We start from the raw sequence: 22,255 nt of genomic DNA, 5'->3' as shown, positions 1-22,255 counted from the left end.
GCACAGAGCCTTGAGGAACCCCAGCAGCAAGAAGTTGTGACTTAGAAATCTTACCCCTCCAAGACACCCTGAAGGACTTACCTGAGAAGTAGGACTTAAACCACAGGAGTGCGGTTCCAGAGATGCCCATCTTTCTGAGGACAAACATGATAAACAAGTGCATAACTAAAAAAAAATCAGCAAACAGAACCAGCAACATGAGTACTGAGGATTTGGAAGCTGTTCTCACCAGTCGCAAGGCTTCAGTAACCGAGAGCAGGGCAGTCTCAGTTGAGTGATCGCTTTTGAAGCCAGATTGGTTGCTGTCCAGGAGGTTGTTCTGTACAAGAAACATAGAGAGCAGGTTGAACACAGCTCGTTCAAGTGTCTTTGCAATGAATGGAAGAAGGGATACCTCCTGTAGTTTTCTAAAAGTGCTGGATTTAGAGATGGTTTCTTAAGCAGTGGGCTTACACGAGCCTACTTAAATGCTGTGGGAAATGTACCAGAGTGAAGCGAGGTGTTGATAATGTGAGTAAGTGAAGGTACGGCTGAAGAAGAAATGGCCTGAAGGAGGTGAGTGGGGATAGGATCAAGTGGACAAGTAGTAGGATGATTAGAAAGGATAAGTTTGGAAATGTCCGTCTCTGAGAGTGGAGAGAAGGAGAAGAAAGAGTGTGTATTAGTCATTATGAAGTTATCATCCGTCTGTGGTGTGGAGAATTGGTCACCGATGGTTCTTGTCTTATTTGTGAAGAAAACTGCAAAGTCATCAGTTGTAAGAGTGGATGAAGGAGGAGGGAGAGGAGGACAAAGAAGAGAAGAGAAAGTTTTGAAAACTGTGCGAAAGTCAGAACAGTTGTTAATTTTGTTGTGGTAGTATGCTGTTTTAGCAGTGAAGACATTTGCAGAGAAGGAAGAGAGGAGTGACTGATACACACTGAGGTCGGTAGAGTTTCTTGATTTGTGCCATTTCCTCTCATCAGCCCTGAGTTAAGAGCAATGTTCACGGGGAACATCAAACAACCAGGGGGCAGATGAGGTGGTGCGTGCTGGTCTGGGTGACAGTGGGCAAAAGTTTTCCAAGCAAGAGGTTAGAGTTGAGCAAAGATTGTCAGTAGCACTGTTTGTGTCCAGTGCTGAAAACAGAGAGAGTGAATGAAGTGTGGATGAAACCATAGAGGATAGGCGAGAGGGAGAGAGTGAGCATAGATTGCATTGAAAGGTGACCTGCGGACGTGTGTGTGCTATGTCAGGAGTAAGTGTGGGATTAGAAGTGATGAGGAAGTGGTCTCAGGTGTGCAGTGGATTAACTAAAGTGTTGTCCGTGGAGCAACAGCATGTGTAGATGAGGTCTAGCTGGTTGCCTGATTTGTGCGTAGCTGTAGTAGACGCTCGCTTGAGATCAAATGAGGCAAGCAGAGTGTTGAAGTCAGCAGCCTGAGTTTTTTCTATGTGGATGTTGAAGTCACCGAGCAGTACCAGAGGAGTACCATCCTCAGGAAAGTTTGACAGTTACACATCCAACTCCTCCAAGAAGTTTCCCAGTTGACCTGGGGGACGATAAACGACTACAAAGTGGATTTTAACAGGGTGGGTAATAGTGATTCAAATTAACTGTTACCTGTAAGAGATGGTTGAAGATCAAATTTCCATTCATTTGAGATAACACCAGTACCTCAAACAAAAAGCACATCATAAACTGTAACATTAAACTAAAATTCACATTACAATTTATATGAAGAGCCACAAAGAACAGTATTATGTTCCTAAGTTATGCATGAGGGGAAATGCCCTCCAATTGACTTCCATCTTAGCTCTTCTGGCTGATATACGATATGCAGAACAGTATGCCACAGAAATAAAATATCTTCTAATTTCCTTAAAAAAAGTCTTTATTTACTTTCTTCTGTAAGATAAAAATTTTTAAATAAAATGTCCTAAATTTGTAAATTTTCCCCCCTCTTATTTATTTTCTTAAGGCACAATATTCTGTCATAAATTAACACTACAAATGCCTTTGAAATCTTTTAAAACTGAGCATATTCACTACAGAAATGTCAATGTAATTTCAAAATTGTATTAATTTCTACTGCTAGGTAGAAATCATTTTTTTTTAATTACCTTATTTATTTAATTTAATTTATTTAAATTTAAATTACCTGATAAAAGGTCTGCTTGAATGTATATTTTTAGATAAATATAAAGAAATCACCAGAAATCAAAATACACATTTCTGTAGTCGCCTTTTAATAGAAGAGTATAAAACAACATCCAAAAAATATACTTTGCTTCAACATATATACATTTTACACATTCTATGATGAAAGATAGTCCATGTTGTTACCAAATGTGCATAGCTTACAGTGAATCTGAATAGTGGGAAGCCATAGAGAATCCCACTATAATACGGAGGCCCGCACATGACGTTGACCAAAAAAAAAAAAAAAAAAAAAACTATCGTGGTTGCAATTTAGGAATTAGTTAATTATTAGATATTAGTTAACTTATTAATTTTTTTGCCACATTTGTTCCCTTGTATCAGTTAAACTGTGGCTATGATTTAACTAAAACAAGGAAAATAAATTACTACTTCAACTAAAAAACTTTTATTTCCCACAAATGAATGCACTGTGGGAAGGAATTCAGTTTTTTCCTTATGTCATGTACAGGCCGCTATACTTCAAGGCAAAGTTCATGTAAACTATTTTTAAGCTCCACAAAAGCTTTTGATTTGAGGTGGGCTGGCCATCTTCGCAACATAGATTAATTCCTATTTGGAATCAACTTTTCCCAGATACCTGTTTGCTAACAATGGCTCAGAATGAGTAGCACGGAGTACTTCCATCTGTCTCACAGTAATGATGTGCCTGTGAGAAAGAACCATGTCCCAATACTGATGTTGCCTCACTAGGATGCACTGCTGCTGCAAACAGGGATATTCTGCCGCAGTATCGGCGTCAACACTTGGGCGAAGGGCTGGTATATTGCGCCAGGCTGAATGTCTCACAGCGATGATGTCAGCACCGTGTCTGCGAGCAGGAAGAGTACAGACAGAGCAGGATGAAGCTGTCTATGAGGAGGACGCAGTAGAGGCAACGCTGTGTATGCAAACTCTGCGCCCTCTGGAAGCGTGTCAACAGCACGGCCAGCAGCACAAAGAAAGTGGCTATATTTAAAATCAGGAAAAGGCGAATGGATGAGGTGGCATTCAACATATTGTCACTCTCTGCTGTAGCCCCAACTCGTACTTGTTTGAATTTCCGCCCCTTTACAAATCCCACTTTTCTGCCCTTTCGTAAATCACTGTAATCGATGAATGCCCTTGATTCGCCGTCTGCCTCCTCTGGAACCTCCTCATAGACACGTTTCATCGTCCTCTGCCTCTCCTTTTTCTCCCTCGCCTCAATCTGAGCAAAGATGTCTGGGAGGCTATCGGAAAAGCTCGACTTCTTGCCTCCCTTCCCCTGCTTCTTAGAAAGGGAAAACATCTTCTCAATAGTCCCTGGTGTCTTCCTCTTGTCCGAGGACTTTAGGAGGCGCTCAGCAGTTTTGTGGAAACTGTCCGAATTAAGAACCTGTGAAAGGATGTGCCTCTCCAGCTGTTGGAAGACTGGTTTGACATGCTGCAGATTGTCCTCCACAACATTAACGTACTCCTCTACTTCCCCCAATGGCTGCTCATTTGTCCCTGCTGTCCTTTCAAACACTACTTTCTTTTGGTCCATAAACACCATGGCCATAGGCTTGGTGGGAACCACATCTGTGTACAGATAGATGGTGTAGGTGTTATCCCCGGTGGCCAGATAGATGTCCAGTGTTTCCGAATCTCCGTGCACGCTGAAACTCTGAACATCCACTCCGGATCCGAAGAAGATGTAGGCCACTCTGCTGGTAGGGGACCTCAGTGGCATAGTCACATTCACATAGTTTGAACCATTATAGGGGTATCCACGGGGATAGCTCCTGTATCCCACTATTGCCTTTTCACTGCTGCCTGTATCATCCAACCAGAACATCTTGGATGTTTCATTTCCGTGTCTGATCAGAGCACCGTGAACTCCGTCGACTTGGGTTATCTGAAACGGCATGTCTGTGTTGTGGAAGAAGGCACTCATGCTGCGTGTTGGGCTGCCTAAATGCAGCTGAATGTGGTCGACCATCAGCAACAATTGAGGATGAAGCAGCAGTAAGTTCCTTTGAAAACTCTTGATCTTCAGCTCAGGGCTGTAAGCTCCTTGACCCTCCCCACGAATAAACACCATGCCCTGCCGCTCCAGAGCAGCCACCACCTGACCTTGGCAGTCTGCTGCTTGACCGTGCTTGTACTTAAGCCATTTAGAGTTACAAGCCTCAGTAACTTGGCCTTCCCATGGTGCAAAGCAGCTCTCAGACACAGCAGGCCCGAACATGACGGCATTGTTGAGAGAGGTGTATTTGGGACCGTACAATCCCTCTGTGATAAACGGGACTCCATTCGGAGCAAAGGTAAAGGAGTTCTGGTCCGGGTGCTCATGGCCAGCATTAAAGTTCCGCCACCCTTTTATCCAGTTTTTGTATTTGTTTTGGTGAACAATGTCAAAAATAGCACGTCCACCAAGCTTCCCCGACTTAAAGGACAGAAATGTGCGGTTTCTCCCAGCAGGTAGAGCACTTCCGTAGGTCACCACTCCCCAGTCTTCAAAATAATGGAGGTGTGATGTACCATAATCAGGAGGTGGAGTGGGTTGCAGACTGGCATCATACCTATACAGTGGGAGAAGCACATAGAAATTCTGTAGTTAAGCCACAATAGAGAAAGTTCTAGTTCGTGGACAATCAGAAAATGTTTGGTTTCAGCTTGACCTTTTCACAGCAAATGGCATGTGCATGTCATTTCATTTTAATCCCAAACAAATCAACTGAACGTTTAATTATCTTTGAATAAAAAGTAAAATAACAGTGCAACATAAATAAGTGCATTTTCTGTGAAACAAATCATTTTTTCCTCAAGCTTTAAATTAAAGATAAGTGGGTTTATCCAGCAGATCCAGGAACAGCTTTTTCCCTACAGCTGTCTCCTTGCTGAACTCTGCCCTCTGACACCCCGCACCATACACACAGACTCCTCCCTCACTTCATCACTACATCTGACTGATTTATTTATTTATTTATTTATTTACAACAAGCAAAAACAGTAAACTTGCTATTACTTGCACTACTGTTTGTTCATCCAGAAACACTGAATATCCCATTTGCACACTGAAATATTTTCTATGCACTTTACTTTCCATTGCAATAGTGTAAATTGTTCATATGTTCATAGTTCTGCCTATAATGTACATACACTTTCACATGTGTACATTTTACTATGTTCATATGTTCATAGTACACCTATCTGTATATCATGCTGATAGTATTTAAAATCTGTAAATTATGTCCATAATACTTATCTGTATAGTTATTGTACATATTGTAGACCTTGTATATTCTGTACTTACTGCTTATTGCACTTCTGGTTAGATGCTAACTTCATTCCGTTGCCTTGTACCTTACATGTGCAGTGACAATAAAGTTTAATCTAATCTAATCTAATCTTTATATGGTACAGTATGTGGGTTTATTAGGGTCTTCTGCATGTCCAAGAGCTCTGCACATCTCTATACAGACTCCACTTGCTTACTGACATAGCCTGTAAGCCTATTGCTTAACTTTTAATGTACACATTTGATATTTTAATGATTACAAAGTTAGTTTCTCAAATTATCTTGGTCATCCTCTGTTCATGCTCATGTTTATTTCTAAAGATGTATAATATATTGATTACATATTTAATTCTTTGCATTTAATCAGCTGCTCCTGTATTTGGAAAAGTAGGAGAAATGTACACACACACACACACACACACACACACACACACACCCACACACCCACACACACACACACACACACATATATATACATATATATATACATATATATATATATTTATATATACAAACATATATAATGGGTAAATAAAAGTGTAGTAACATTAATTTTTTTTTTGTTGATTTTAAATGACAAAAAAATAAATAAGTAAATAGCACTCTAATGGGCCGTTCACAATCACATTAGTGAAATTTCAGCAAAATTTTGCAGGTTCATTGTCTGTTGTCAATAGTGCAGCGATTACAGAAGTTTTTTCACTTTTAAACCAAGAAACTTCAAAATCTGCGAGGGCAAATCTTTCGCCCTCCGTGAAGGCAGTCGTATCTCATTCCAAAGATAAATTCAAACGTTAACATGTTGCAATCAGTCATGACTCAATGAACACCTGAGAGCCAATGGTATTTCACACTGAAGCGGTTATAATCATTCTTCAAAAGGCAGTTTTTGCAATGTGTGTTTAAGTGTATTAGGACAATCATAGTTTGACCTCAGAAGACTAAATTATAGTGACTACAATATATAATAATGTAATCTTACTTAAATTATTGTGACCTACAAAGCTTCTAAAGAAAGTCAAATTACCTGAAAAAGTAAATGGTAAAATTTTGCAACACTGTAATTTATCCCGAAAGAAAATATGATGACCAATGACTAATGGCTTCTTCCAGACATGTTTAAGGTGGAAACATATCACCAATCTGTATCGAAAAATCAGTCTATCAAAATCAAAGCCTGCATCTTTGAGAGTTAAATACACAGTATTCAAAACATGTTTGCAAATAAGTTATCAGGTCCATGCTCAGGAACATAACAAATCTTACCAGAGGAACTCTGTGTGCAGTGTGCACCAGCGCTGCCCCCTGCCTGCCTGTCCTGGGCCCTCCAGAACTCGATTCTGTCTGATTACCTCAGCCAGCCAATTCCCGCTGCCATTTCGCATGACATACCGATCCAGAAAGACCAACTGACTCTCTGGCCCATAGAACCAGTTATAGTTGGAATCTGCGATTGCAACAGTTCTCTGAAAACCTGCAGAAGAAAAAAATACTTTGAAATCTTCAAGTATGTGGGATTAGGTCAACTAAAATGTAATTGTTCATATTGTTTCCCTCAAACTGCACAATCAGCATTTATTTCAGCCAGTGAGTAGAAGCTTGCTTGAATGCTGTTGAAGTAAACACGTTTTAATTAAGGAGGTTGGGTAAAGATTCAAGGAAGAACAGCAGTTTACTGTGAAAAGGGATAATAAACCTTGCAACCACTAGAAAATATTTAGCCAGAATGAATTACTTTTGTGTAAAAGAATGACGGAAAAGAAAGTCTTTAGAACAGTGCAACAGTTTCCAAAGAGTTTCCAAAGAGAACCAAAACACTTGCTAGTTACACTGATAGAAATACAAAAACGGCTAAGAAGAGGCCATATAGTCTTAACAGTACTGCATCTGTGTGCATTCCCAGAGGGAACTGAGTGTATTGTGACCGCTAACCCTCTCCGTCTCCTGATTTTTTGGTTTCCACTACAATAAAATGGCTTTTGGCAGGAGGCTGCAAACTGTCCAAACCTGACTTGTCTGTAGACGCACACAAACAGCTTGACGGCTGTTAGTTCTTTGATGTGCACAGGGAGCTATTGTTGCAGTTACAATACATGGCCTGAACTTTGGTTTGGCGTTGGCCAGGATACCCGTTTATCGTTTTAAGGTGAGACCAAGCAAGTGATCTGTAAAAGTAGTATATTACTGTACTTTGACTGTCATGTGGAAAGCACTTTATTAACACAATTGTCTATTAAAATTTTTTAAGGGGTCATATTCTGAAAAAAAAAAGAAAGCAAGCAAGCATTCAACATACTCCTGAAACATATTGTAAACGCATTAATCGAAACAAAATGTGTCAGTCTGTCAAACTGTAATGCAGGCTTTGCAAAGAGACTGTTATTGAAAGATGGGGAAGCACAAAATATTACTGGTCCCAACAGCAAAACCAATATGACGCCTCTAAAAGCTGTGCTTGTAATATACAGTCAAAGAACCAGATAGAGCAAAGCCTTACCAGGTAACACTGTCCTGTAGAGAAATGCGAAGTGTTTGTGGAGCCAGGGATGATTGAAGTGGCCGATATCAAAGTGTCTCTGTACCAGATACATGTACTGAAAGAGTGAACGAGTGGTGTAAGTTCCATACGCAACACCCTCGTACAGAGACCCATCAGTCACATCTTGGAGAAGCACCATGGACTTCTCCATGATGGCAAGAGCCTGTTTTGTCCAGAGGTACGCATCCTGGAGGTATCCTGAAATACAGAGCAAAGTAGTAAAAATGGCAACACAGAGAAGAATTTGTTCTAATGAGAAGTCAGCTTTATAAATATGGTGAACTTTGGTGCACTTTGGACATTATCTGTTAACATATTTAATTCAATGAAGCAAATTACACTACCATTTAAAAAGTCTGAATTCTCGACTGAATACTCAATTATGTTTACTAAGGCTGCATTTATTTGATCAAAAATACAGTAAACAGGAATATTGTGAAATATTATTACAATTATTTTAAAATGTAATTCATTAATTGACGATGGTGAAGCAGAATTTTCAGCATCATTACTCCAGTCTTCAGTCACAATCAATTCAAACTGTTGCAGTCACATGATTTATCAGAAATCATTGGAATCATTCTGCTCAAGAAAGATTTCTTCTTATTATTACTATTATCAAGGATGAAAACAGTTGTGTTGGTTAACGTTTTAGTGAAAACGGTCAATTTTTGTTCAGGATTTTAAAACCAAACAGCATTTTACTTTAAATATACATCTTTTGTAACAATATTTACTTTGATCTCCTGAATGTCACAGCAAATAATAAATCTAATTGCAACAAAGAAACAAAGAAAACAATTAACAAAAGAATTACAGGACACATGTAAAACTAATCAGAAACCAAGAAAACAGACAAGGAAGTAATAGATAGCTATATGGAAACAAAAGATAGAATTGAGGAACTAAGGAAACCATAACAGGAACTGAAGACAGGATGGTTGTGGCACTAAAGTTGACAATCAGCAATTTCTGAATATTAAATAATAATAATATTATATTCATTTCAACTATGAATATATAGCACGTTGCAATGGAACATTACAAATAAATATTTTTCTTGATCTTGAACTTAAGCATTACAATTTGTACATTGAATGCAAGAAAGCTGCTGAGACTGGAGACTGCCTGAGGTAAAACAGACCCAAAAAGTGCATATTTTAGTTGTTTATCCATGAAACAAGAACATCAGTCATAACATGACTAAACAATTTAATTTCTTAAATGGTCTAAGGAAAATAGCACTAATGTTTACAGAATGTTGTTGTGTCTTTGTGCCATAACCCGGGAAGAAGTTGTTTTCATATGTGCATGTAAATGGGCTTGTGTCAGCAAAAAGCAATTCTTAGCCATTGCATCTAGCTCATTTCAGCATAGAGAGATCAGACAGAAACCACATTACTTTATCTTCATCAAGTTACGTTTGATGGTATAAATGATGAATTGTACAGTTATAATTATGACTCTGGGAAGCACAAGGAATACAGACACTAAGACTCTTTGCAAAGCTCAGTAAACTGCTTTTGTAAATTGACCCTTGTGAATTCCTGTATTAATTTGAACTAAATTGTACTTAACTCCTGTACTAAACTCTTAGTATAACACCACCTTTCACATGCACAGCAAGACTTAATTTCAGGAAAATGTTTTGAATGTACTCCCACCTCCTCTGCCTGCATGCCTGGGTGAGTATGAGAAGAACCACATAAATATTTAGACCACAGTGCATCAGTTTATTGAGCAACCCTGTCACACCACAGATTTCCTGGAACACACTATATGTCCACCAACAAACAGCTATCTAAGTTATTCTGTACACACACACACACACACACACACACACACACACACACACACACACACACACATTATCAAACAGGATTTAGCCTATTAAGGAAACATCCACATTAGAAAACACCCTTCATTCCACAAAGCCCTTGATGTCTTCCCCCATTTAAATACATACCACAAATATATATTGTTAAATACCACAAATATGATAAATACCACAAATAACAGTAGTTTTTTCAACTAACAGTCTTTTTCTGTTACATTTCACAACAAAGTACATAGTATGTTCTAGTACTAGTCCTCCGATTTTTAGCTCAATGGCATGGTTGAGAACGTTATGTTTGGAGAGTTGTACCACCACACCACTTACTGTATGCTATTTTTGCTGTTTGTGTGCTGTCTACATTTAAATAAGTGTACAGTATACAACCAGAGTACACAGCAGGGCCATAAAGCTCAATGCACTTGACTTGATGTCTGAGTCTGGGACAGAATTGTAATTTTTAGATGATCTATTTCTGTAATAAGTCATCTTTCCAAAGTAACCACTTCATGTGTTACAGGGCTGAATAAAACTTGTTGCAAGTGTTGTTGCTGTTTCCTGCTCTTGTGAAAAAATGCAGACAATGTAATTTCTATTGAAATATTAAATGTAATATTGAATAACACACTACAGGTAAAGTTCTAATCAAAAATTAATCAAATAATCTCATTCTCAAAAGTCAAACGTCTCAAAGCTCATTCCACCACAGGAAATGTGAGAGCATTCTGGAAAGTGACTTTGTACCATTTTGATGGACCACCAGACAGTGGTAGAATATAGACACTTAGTAGTGTGGTGAAGTAGTGGAGTGCTGTTCTAGCGGTAGTTCTTATGGCCAAAATCAGAGCCTTGAGTCTGATATGGGCAGCTACCATATGCTGTCATCTAAATGAAGCGAGACCAAAACATTGTGATGTGGTCCGCTGTTGGTTGACTGAAGATCAGATGTGCCACATAACGTGTGAAACTCCAAAACCAGGCAGTCATCAAAAAGTGCCAAGTGAAGTTTAAATGGCAAATAAAAAAACTACCCACAAGTTCCCAACTGTCCTGACTGGCAAGATGTAGAACTGATGGGTTGGCTGGGATTACTAGGAGCTAGGTTGTGCTTAAAGGGTTAGGATGTGTGTGTTTATTTTCTTTCTACAGGTTATCTTGAGGGTTTTTTCCATTGTTTTAATTTTAATTTTAGTATCACATATACTAATATAATATATAATGCCATGCATATTTTTACTTATTTTTTTTATTTAAAGAAGAAAGCAAACCAATGCATATTTGAGGCTTAATACTATAGAAAAGCTTGTTTATTTTCATATAAAATATGGCATGCAGTTGCTTCAAACAACAGTATAAAGCTGTTCAAAACATAATTTAATGTAAACTGTGATAATCGTTATTAATAATGCCAATTACAATTTCATGGGAATAAACAACAATTATGATTTTTGTCGTAACTGTGCAGCTCTACTGTAAAGCCTATTTTATTAATAACCTCAGGGCATGTAAACAATATACTGTATTTATACACACACGCATGCAGTATGGAGTACCTCAAGGCTCAGTACTAGGGCCGTTACTCTTCACGCTTTACATGTTACCCTTGGGAAATATCATCAGGAAACACGGTGTTAGCTTTCACTGTTATGCTGATGATACTCAGCTCTATAATTCTTTGCGGCCCGGTGAAATATACCAATTTGAAAAATAACAGAATGCATAGTCGATATAACAGGATGAGAATAATTTCTTACTGCTAAATTCTGAAAAAACAGAGGTGTTAATTATAGGACCTAAAAGCTCTGCATGTAATAACCTAGACTTGATGGCTGCTCTGTCAATTCTTCGTCATCAGTTAGGAACCTAGGTGTGCTATTTGATAGCAACCTTTTCTTAGAAAGCCACGTTTCTAGCATTTGTAAAACTGCATTTTTCCATCTCAAAAATATATCTAAATTACGGCCTATGCTCTCAATGTCAAATGCAGAAATGTTAATCCATGCGTTTATGACCTCTAGGTTAGATTATTGTAATGCTTTATTGGGTGGTTGTTCTGCACGCTTAGTAAACAAACTCCAGCTAGTCCAAAATGCAGCAACTAGAGTTCTTACTAGAACCAGGAAGTATGATCATATTAGCCCGGTCCTGTCAACACTGCACTGGCTCCCTATCAAACATCGTATAGATTTTAAAATCTTGCTTATTACTTACAGTATAAAGCCCTGAATGGTTTAGCACATCAGTATTTGAATGAGCTCTTGTTACATTATAGTCCTCCACGTCCACTGCGTTATCAAAACTCTGGCAATTTGATATTAACTGCGGGCGGCAGGTCCTTTTCCTATTTAGCTCCTAAACTCTGGAATAACCTACAGTACCTAAAATTGTTCGGGAGGCAGACACACTCTTGCAGTTTAAATCTAGATTAAAGATCTATCTCTTTAACCTGGCTTACACATAACACACTAATATGCTTCTAATATCCAAATCCGTTAAAGGATTTTTAGGCTGCATTAATTAGGTAAACCGGAACCGGGAACACTTCCCATAACATCTGATGTACTTGCTACATCATTAGAAGAATGGCATCTACGCTAATATTAGTCTGTTTCTCTCTTATTCTGAGGTCACCGTAGAGACCAGATCCAGTACGTATCCAAGTCAGAGGGTCATGCAGTCACCCGGATCCAGTACGTATCCAGCCCAGATGGTGGATCTGCACCTAGAAAGGACCCCTCAGCCCTGAAAGACAGCGGAGACCAGGACAACTAGAGCCCCAGAGACAGATCCCCTGTAAAGACCTTGTCTCAGACGACCACCAGGACAAGACCACAGAAACAGATGATTCTTCTGCACAATCTGACTTTGCTGCAGCCTGGAATTGAAATTCTGGTTTCGTCTGGTCAGAGGAGAACTGGCCCCCCAACTGAGCCTGGTTTCCCACGACATCGTCACTGATGGAGTTTTGGTTCCTTGCCGCTGTCGCCTCTGGCTTGCTTAGTTGGGGACACTTCATTTACAGCGATATCGTATTACTGCACAGACACTATGTAAACTGAACTGAGCTGCACGATGACATCACTGAATTTAATGAACTTTGCATTATTGACACACATACACACTGTTTGAACCTAATTAATGTTGTTCAGTTGCTTTGACACAATCTTTTTTGTTTAAAGCGCTATATAAATAAAGATGACTTGACTTGACTTGACACATATATATATAGGGCCAATTTTTGGTAACGTGCTTTATACGACCTTTTATTAAACCCAGAAAATACTTGTAACAGCACATCTTTAATCAGAGTCTTTTGTTTTAATACCATAGAAACTGAAATTCTCAGTTTCAGAACTATTCCCCTCTGAATCTGTGGCCAATCTGTTACTCCCACATAAACTGACATATGTTTTTTGGTATATGGTTTTAAAGTTCATTGTACTGCCACACACACACACACACACACACACACACACACACACACACACACACACACACACACACACACCCACACACGTTTTGAAGGATGAAGGGTCTGCCCCCTCGCTCAGCATTCCTGCCTGGATTTTAAGGCTGCTCAGGGTCATTCTGCAGAGCTGAACTTAAGCCTCCATAATTATTTCTCCAGTGAAGCAGTTCTCCACTTGACTTCAGTATTTCGGAACAGATACCCCCCCCCCCTCGCTCTTTTGTGTTTCTCTCTGTCTGTATTCCTCCCCTGCAGCTATTCATAACATAATCTGTAGTTTTTGGCCCTGAAAGTATGTCCTGCTGCTCTTTTTGCTTTTCAGTCGGCTTCTCTCATATCTGTCCAAATATCTGGGGGTTCTTTTTACCCCACTCTTCCCAGCATTCCCAGCTCAGTTTCATAGCAGATGATTCTGTATAAAATAACAGCACTGATATAGAGTAAACGGCGTGGATAACACTAGAAAAAACTAGAAGAAACAAAAAACACATAAAAAACACAAAAAACAAAAAAATATAAACTCTATTATCTTTCATTCATTTCCTTTCATTTATTGAAAGCCAATGCAAGCAAAACTTTGACACAAAAGCACAAATAAACATTGGTACAGTGGCAGTGTTTCAAAAAACCATAAGGTATGGCATGAGGGGGACGATTGCTATAGGGGTATGGCAATGAAAAATTGGGGTATGGTGGGGAAGGCTAGGGTATGGCGATTATACCATACTCTGCCATACAAAAAGGCCATCCCTGCATTGGTTTAAAAAAAAAAAAAAACAAGACATTTTAACCAACGTCTTTTTGTATTTTATGATGCATCAAAGTTTTGGTTGGATGGACTTTCAATGGATAGACACAAATGATTGTGAGAATGTTAAACATGTCTTTATATGTGTTCCGAAGATCTGTTTCGAACGACATGGGGGTGAATAAATGATTACAGAATACATTTTTTTTTGGTGAATTAAGCACGTAGAATAAGTGGACTTTTTTTGTAATTGCTCCTTTGAATGAATACGTAATTGTGGCATCCATAATTGTAATCACGATTAGAAATTCTATTAATTGTGCAGCCCTAGTTTACAGTAATGCAATTGAAGCATATGGGGCAAAACATTCTAGACAAATCCTTTTTTGCTACATTTAAAATGCGCTTTCAAGTTGTTGTAAACTTCTGGTTGTGCTATACAGACGAAAGTCCTGTGGTTGGAGTTAACTCATGTACTTTACAGATATTTAAGTTTTGTCCTTTTTCAGTTATTCTGTACACGACGTGTGAAAATAACTAGGTTTGCCAGTTTTATGACAATGTTATGAGTTCATAATTTTGTTAGACTTGTTCACAAAAAAGATTGGCAAGTGATTTATAACATTACTTTCGTAGTTACTGTTCTTATTGTGAATGAGTATTCTTTATATATATATATATATATATATATATATTTAAACTTTCTTTTAATCTTTAATTAAAATGTCAGAAATATCTTCCTATGATATGACCCACTTGATGTCCATTATGCATCTAAGGCAATCAGATCTGTGTTCATTCCAGAATACAACGCTCATTTTTCACAATCCAATAAACGCCTAGTGTTTTTCTTGTTCAATAACCATTTCAGTCAGAGATATGTCACAATATGGTAGTAAAGTCTGTTGCAACTTCTGTTTTATGACTTCTTAAATGTTTCTGCAAAACATTGCCCAATAGAATTCCAACTTCAAGTGCATTACTTTAAACAGCTTGTCAGACATGCTGTCCATAGTGCCAAAGGTTATATAAAGGGTACCATTCATAGGTTAAATAAAATGTAGTGATTATAAGAACAGAAATCTAATCTTTCATCTCAAAGAGCCAATCACTTTTTTTTTCACAAAGACCATTTACTATAAATATTGCATGTGCGTTAACTGGACCAGCCTGGAAAATAGCTTTTTTAACAAGACTTCAGCGGAAGTTATGATACTACTGCTAACAGATTGACTCTTTTTTATTTGAAATGTAATTTTGAAAAACTTTATTCCTTGCCCAGTCAGTAGATAGTTCATGGAGATGTGTGTAATGTGACATGCTTTGAAAGCACCTTGATGGAGCTTCACACATACAGATGCTTTCACACTGTCTGGATATACAACACTCTAAAGACTCACCTTGGTTCATGACCACAAGGCTGCCAGTAAGAAGAGCAACACAGTTGGTGGGTTGGTGGTTGTGGAGGTACTGGAATCCCCAGCCGCGGTGATATGATTTCTCATACATGTAGCGTGAAGCATTCCCAATCACTTGCAGGAAACGCTCCTGCTGAACTTTACTGAGGTATTCATACAGGAAGTCATATGCTGTAGCAAAGCCAACCAGAGAGTGAGCTATGGGAACCTCATCCCACGGAGCATCTTTTACCATCCTGAAACAAAACAGCCACCTGTAAATCTCTGAACCACATACTCTCACACATCTCACAGCAACCAAGCAGTGTTTTCTGCCTTTTTTTAAAAGAGAGCCTAGAAAAACAGCAGTTGTAGAGTGTCTATATGTGAGCCTTTGGATGGCTTTTGAAAGAAAAGCTGCTGTAGTCTGCAATCTAAACAGATATTTGTATTGACAATAGAGGTTTTTACAGTCATAGAGATTACCACATTCTTGTCATGTGAAGTGACCAAAAAAGATCCTGATATCGATTATTGAAGCTTTTATAAGAAGCTTCATCATACCTGGATATATAAAGAAACTCTCTGCTGACTGGTAACTGAATTTAAGTTTTGTTGAGAAAAATACTGTAGGTTAGTTAACTGACAATCAAAATAGTATTATTATACTGTAGTAGTATTATTCAGTAATTCAAGCTTACACTGCTCCTAAAGAAGTGTGAATTCCTTATACAAAATTTGCATTCAGGTCAGAGGGTAGAATTAATTATGTTTATTTATTATCACATTATTTTGAAGAATTAATTGCAAAACATTAAAAGTGACAAACCTACTTTTTCCAGTTCATTTTTAGCCAATCTGATTCTTTTAATTCTACTCAGGAAAGAACATAACATAGTAAATATCAGTAGCAAATTTTAACAATGTATAATTGACATGCAAAGTGGACAAAATATTTCAAAAATGACAAAACATACCACTAACTGAACAGAAACAGATAATTTTTTTAGGTGCCACAGAATAAACGTGTTTTATTTATTTTAAGATTATTATTATTTATTTATTTACATTTCAACATTTCAATCATACTGTCGTGTGTTTATGTCTCATCTTTTCTTGACTTTATCAGCATTTTAATCCATCTTGTAGATTGTCCCGAGTTCGTTTTATCACAGACGGGGCGCTGCTAGAATGAAGCAAATCATCCGCCTGAGAAAACTTTTTTAGCAGTTAAATCCTGAGAAGCTTTCGGCGGGTAGTCGCCAGTGGCGACCTCAGCAAAAACGTCACTTGCAAATTAATATTTATGGTCGCAAATGCAACTGTTTTAGTTGCAGTTTGGAGCCCTGTATATATATCTATCTATCTATCTATATATATATATATATATATATATCTATATATATATATATAGATATAGTATATATATATATATATATATATATAGACTATATATATAGATATATATATAGATATATATAGATAGATATATAGATAGATAGATAGATAGATAGATATAGATTTAAATAATATTAAATAATATAATAAACAAATAAATTAATATATATTTTTTTGTTTATTTTATCATTAGCATTGCAATAACTTATATTATCCACTAATGTTTTTAAAGAGAGCTGATTCAGATTAATTCATAGATAAACAATGCCCATATAGATTAATGTCCACACTACAGTATGTTTTTACATGCATTCAAATAAGGATTTAGGAGACAAGTGAAGTGCAATTCATTGGACAGCATCACTATCTAAGAGAGAAATGAAGAAAAAAGTATATACTGTAATTACAAGCTTGCTGCGAGTTTCATGTGTTTACATCAAATCAGTATATGCAAACTACTATTTGTAAGTTAACTTGGGAAGAAAGTGCCTGCTAGTACAATTGATGTAATATAAATGCTCATATTTAAGCTTCTTAAGCGCCATAGATGCTGTAGAGCTGAATCAGTGCCACACATATACCTACAATCTGCAGTGTGAGTAATGATGACAACAAGGTTTTGAGTTCCAGAAGTTGGAGGTTTGCGTTAGGCTGGTCTTGGTTGGCCACTACATGCTGGCGGCAGTGTAAATGAGTGCAGAACCGCAGCAGTTAACCCAACCATCCACACAGAAACTCAGCGCTCATTCTGAGGCACAACATGAGGGTCACATCTGAACACACTGGAGTAGGTAAAACTTGCACTATGAATATTTAGGACTTAAAAATAGTTTTAAGAGCTATGCACACATATAAGTCTACATTTCTGAAAACCATATAACTCCAAATATTCCAGAAACAGAGAACTTAATAGACTGGGTTATGCATATTGTATAACCCAGGTTCCCTAAATGAAAGAATGTGATGCTGCTTCAGTAGCCAGTATGTACTTGTATAATAATAACTTGTATAATTAAGAATAAATGCCATCCATAACTGTTCACAAGTGTATAAGACAGCTGAAGATGCATCCTAACCGAGATAGAGCCATCTAGAGATTCCTGTTATGCAATAGGCAGAGGTCACACACTTTCCAAATAAGAACGAATATTTCGGAATGAAATGATGACAGTGGAATCTGGGTCAATGTGATTCGCAGTTCAAGTGAACAAGTTAAATCCATCAGCTAAATTTTTATTTTGATTATTGAAGACATGGAAACCAGATATTTTGGAGACAGCAATTAAGCCTTTGATAAATTTGACAGGCTACATGTCTCAGAACTGTCTTTAAAAGGACAGTTTAAAGAGTGTGGGTAATCAAACAGTTGCTGGAGTATACCTCGGAAGTCAATGGGGACCAGCAACTGTTTGATTACCCACATTCTTCAAAATGTCTTCTTTTATGTTTAACAAATAAAGAAACTCATACAGGTTTGGACTAACATGAGGTCATTTTTAGGCCAAATGCAGAAATGTAAATACGTTTGCAGAAACTAACAAATGGATGTATAGGAGAGGTTCTGCAGAATGGAAATGAAGTTCATAACCACAAACACTCTCTTAGAACAATATGGATTCATCAACATTAGAATGAGGAAGTAAACAAATTTGTGTATATGCACCTGCTGTGAATATGAATATTTTGTGTGAGAACCTATTCTATGAAATAACTTTTTTATTATATGGTTAGTTTTAAAAATAATAATAAAAATAATGATAATAATAAAATGGGTGTTATATGGATTTAACATGGTTAATTTGTTGTTTCAACTTAGACTGCCATGTAAAATACACTGTCAAGGTCCAGAAAAGTATGAAAAGCATCGTCAGAATAGTCCATCTGCCATCAGTGGTTCGAACGTAAAATACTTTTTGTACATCGATGAAAAAAAGACTTACATGAAAAAAAAAAAAAATTATTCAACAATTTGTCTCCTCTGTGTGCACAGATTTGCCAAAATGGTGCTACGCTGATCTGGAGTGACACACACAGATTTGCCAAAATGGTGCTACGCTGATCTGGAGTGACACAGAGGAGACAAATTGTTGGATAAAGTCTTTTTTAAACTCTGTGTGTGTTAAGGGTTGTTCTGTGGATGCCAGTGAGGGGACAAGGTTTACAAAACCATCAGTTGTTGTCTAGGATCCTTTTACAACTTAGCCTACACTACAAAGGTCTAATGAATGTTTTCCCTCAATAACTGGACACATTTCTAACAAATCACCTTGCAGATGTAACTGGTCCTACTCACACTGGTCAGAGTAGGATTCGACATGGAAGGTGGGCACGCTAACAAAAATGCTTAAGACTGCAACCATTAGGGCTAATTTCTAGTGTGACTCTTGATGACAGGGGAGTGAGGTTCACCTGCATAGCTCTTACAAGCCAGCCTCCACAGTACTCCCCTGCCTAAACCACACTCTAATCCTACTCGCACTGCTCTGAGTGGATCAACTTGCACAGGAACCCTAAAGACTGCAACTACTACCGTCAGTCGTTTACATGCACAGCTCTTATAAGAGGACCCAGGCATAGCTTCCATGGCAAAGTAGCACATCAAATACATGAGCTCAGAAATAAACGAACACACTACTTTACCAGTCGGGCTGCACAGCCATGCGCTCCATGTATTCCTTGGCTACTTCCAGTGCACCGGCGCGGTGCGGGTACAGCAGGCAGAACATAGAAAGCAGGCCTAAGTTGTTCCCATAGACTTCGTTCCAGCGGGCACTAAACTCAGCAGGGCTCCAAGGGGGCAGATACTCCTCTGGTCGCTCCAGTATGGCCTCCCCAGCCTCCCGGATCTGTCGGGCCAAAGCCTTGTGTGTCCCCACTGCCACCCGCTGCAGCTCCTCAACCTCTGCCCGGCCAAAGTACAGCATGGGGTGAGTTCCCTCGTAGTTCCCTCCAAGGAACAGAATGCCTCCGCTGGGGTCCGCTTCAGCCAGAGCTAGGGACACTAGTGCACTTATAAAGAACACTGTTGGTGCCCCACGGGTGTAAGTTCTCATTCTGACATCAGAGAGGGAGCGACCACATCACCTTGCTCCCTCCCAGCTGAGGAGACAGAAAGAGAGAGACGTTATTTTCCCTGTGTTACACTCCCGGGTCTGAATGCCTGCAGTAATTAGAGCCAGCTGTAGGGCTGATCTCTCTGGGTTTCTATGCATTTATGAAACGGAGACGAAAGTTCACCGTGCTGCTTTTCTTCATCAAGGAGGAGGAAACACCTCATGCCTGAAAGCACTACATGCACAGAAAACAACTCATGCCTGAAAGCTATATATCACAGTTCCAGAAAAATTGGTCACATGCCATTTATAATGTAATTATTGGCTTAAAATAACATATCCGATGGGGTCAATCATTAGCCTAGCATTTGCCATTGAGATGTATGGGAATGCTAATGTATAGCTTTCTCCAGGAATCACAGACCTCCTTGGTTTGAACAAACAAAAGCCACAGTGTTTACACTTTTGAGGAAGTCAACCTATGTATAGCTTACTTATATCTGACTGGCCATACAAGCTAAGAAAGGTGAAAGTAAACGTTCACCTTTAATAAGTATTCAGCTGTCCAGACACAGAGACTGCTTACTGTTTATTTGTTTTGATTAGCTGCATTTAAGCCTGTTGTGTCTGAGAAAAGTCAGAACTTGCTAATATTCAGTGAACCACAACCGTGTCTTTCCAAGAGCAGGAATGTGAGCTCTCTGCTCCTCCTCCAGACTGACTAACATGCCGTTGGTCAAATGGAAAATTAGCTGGTCCAGTTTTATGGGGTGTCTAGACATGTGTCCAATGCAGCCGGTATCTATTACCCCGTTTTAAAACACACACACACACACACACACACACACACACACACACACACACACATCCAGAACCGTATATTCTATCGCCCTCCACCAACCCTACAACTAAACCTACCCCTCACAGAAAACTTGCTGCATTTTTACATTCTCAAAAAAACTCATTCTGTATGATTTATAAGCTTGTTTCCCCATAGGGACCTCAATTTAGGTCCCCACAGTGACACAAGTCCCCGTGAGTCAGTGTGTATTCAGGTCCCCAACAGGATAGAAAAACATGTAAACACACACACACACAAACACACACAGAGAGAGAGAGAGAGACAAAACCAGCCTTTACTTCAAATATGATTCTTCCATCCTGTTGCTCAATATAAGAATGATCTAATCACAACTTAAGCTGTATCTTTAATTCATAATTTCCTTCCAGTTAGTACTGCACTCAGTGGATTCCACATAGCTCTTTATGAAAGGTGAAACCAAACAGGGCAAGCCACAGCAGTGGCCCTTGACCCCTCAACCTCGGTATTCCAGCTAGGAAACACATGGGCAAACAACTAATGCATGCATTAGGTGTGTGTGAAGGATCCGAGCACACACACACACACACTCAAAGATGAAGAGAACAGGCTTGTTTTAATCCAGTTTGTCTCGAAAAAAAAAGATACCTTGCATGTACATTTTTTTTTTTAGCAATGTCCTTCTTTAAATCTATGATACAGAAAAAAAAAACATGTTGTCAGAGAGATATCTAATTAGCCCATGTTCTTTAGCTAACCTCAATTGCACATTGTAATCTATTTTGTTAATTATAATATAATGTGTTTAAAAAAAAAAAAAAAAAAAAAAACATCCAATGTCACCGATCGCAAATATCCCATGTGAAAGATCTACGAAAACAGGATTTAAATAAAGCAATTTATCAAATGTAGCCTACACAGTATAATAGCTTACAAGGAAAACAAACATAATGAACTTTTTTTTAACTTCAAGTGAGGATTCACTGTTCCACTCGAATCAAGATTTCAAAACGCTCTTTGAAGTTCAAGTTCAAGACATCAAAACTGCTATCGATCGTAAGAAGTTACAATGAGTTCCGTTACCTCTCAGATCCACTGGCGCTATCTTAACCTTTCCAAAAAACGCCGAAATCATGGGGTTCATGCCTGATGGAAAGCATCCACAAGAGCATCCGTGGGCCTGAAAGTGTATGTCGTCGAGAGATGCGCAGAAAGTCACTAAACCAACGTCACATCTGCTGAAGGAGGTGCGGTCTGGTGGAGAGGGAGGGGAAACAATCATTTCCCCCCGTGGGTCTTTCCTCTCTTCAGTAACACTTTCAATGTAGCCTGTAACATACTATGACCACACACTTATATTACAACCGTATTCAAACAACTGTGTTTTGCCATAACTGTAAACAGGTATCGTTGTAGTATGCTACTTACAAATTACAATACGACACCTTAATAAGGACACCTTAATAATTAATAATGAAATTTGGGTAGTGGACATTACATGCTCTTGAGAGTTGTGGTTTTGACGTTCTACCACCTATATTTTTTATGAATTA

General features: G+C 38.4%; 1 protein-coding gene across 1 annotated transcript; it reads right to left on the bottom strand.

Moving 5' to 3' along the window:
- Positions 1–2,208: 2,208 nt before the first annotated feature.
- On the bottom strand, positions 2,209–22,170 carry LOC109073796 (dermatan-sulfate epimerase-like). Its single transcript, XM_042777365.1, has 6 exons — positions 21,786–22,170; positions 19,470–19,928; positions 15,435–15,688; positions 7,942–8,181; positions 6,711–6,918; positions 2,209–4,725 (listed from the first exon to the last, which is right to left on the bottom strand). Exons 2-6 carry the CDS (start codon positions 19,880–19,882, stop codon positions 3,000–3,002), a joined length of 2,841 nt encoding a protein of 946 aa, XP_042633299.1. The 5' UTR covers positions 19,883–19,928; positions 21,786–22,170; the 3' UTR covers positions 2,209–2,999.
- Positions 22,171–22,255: the final 85 nt, after the last annotated feature.

This window comes from Cyprinus carpio, chromosome A20 (genome assembly GCF_018340385.1).
Source record: "Cyprinus carpio isolate SPL01 chromosome A20, ASM1834038v1, whole genome shotgun sequence".
Classification (NCBI taxonomy): domain Eukaryota; kingdom Metazoa; phylum Chordata; class Actinopteri; order Cypriniformes; family Cyprinidae; genus Cyprinus; species Cyprinus carpio.
Note: the sequence above shows the minus strand (reverse complement) of the source record. Positions and strands in the feature narration are given on the sequence as shown.

Bases quoted from the DNA above. Each gene is read 5' to 3' on its own strand.
- LOC109073796 (XM_042777365.1), bottom strand. From the start codon at position 19,882: ATGAGAACTTACACCCGTGGGGCACCAACAGTGTTCTTTATAAGTGCA. The intron at 15,689-19,469 runs GTAAAGTAGTGT...GTTTTGTTTCAG, and splicing joins ATGGCTGTGCAGCCCGACTG to GATGGTAAAAGATGCTCCGT. The intron at 6,919-7,941 runs GTAAGGCTTTGC...TTTCTTCTGCAG, and splicing joins CTACAGGACAGTGTTACCTG to GTTTTCAGAGAACTGTTGCA.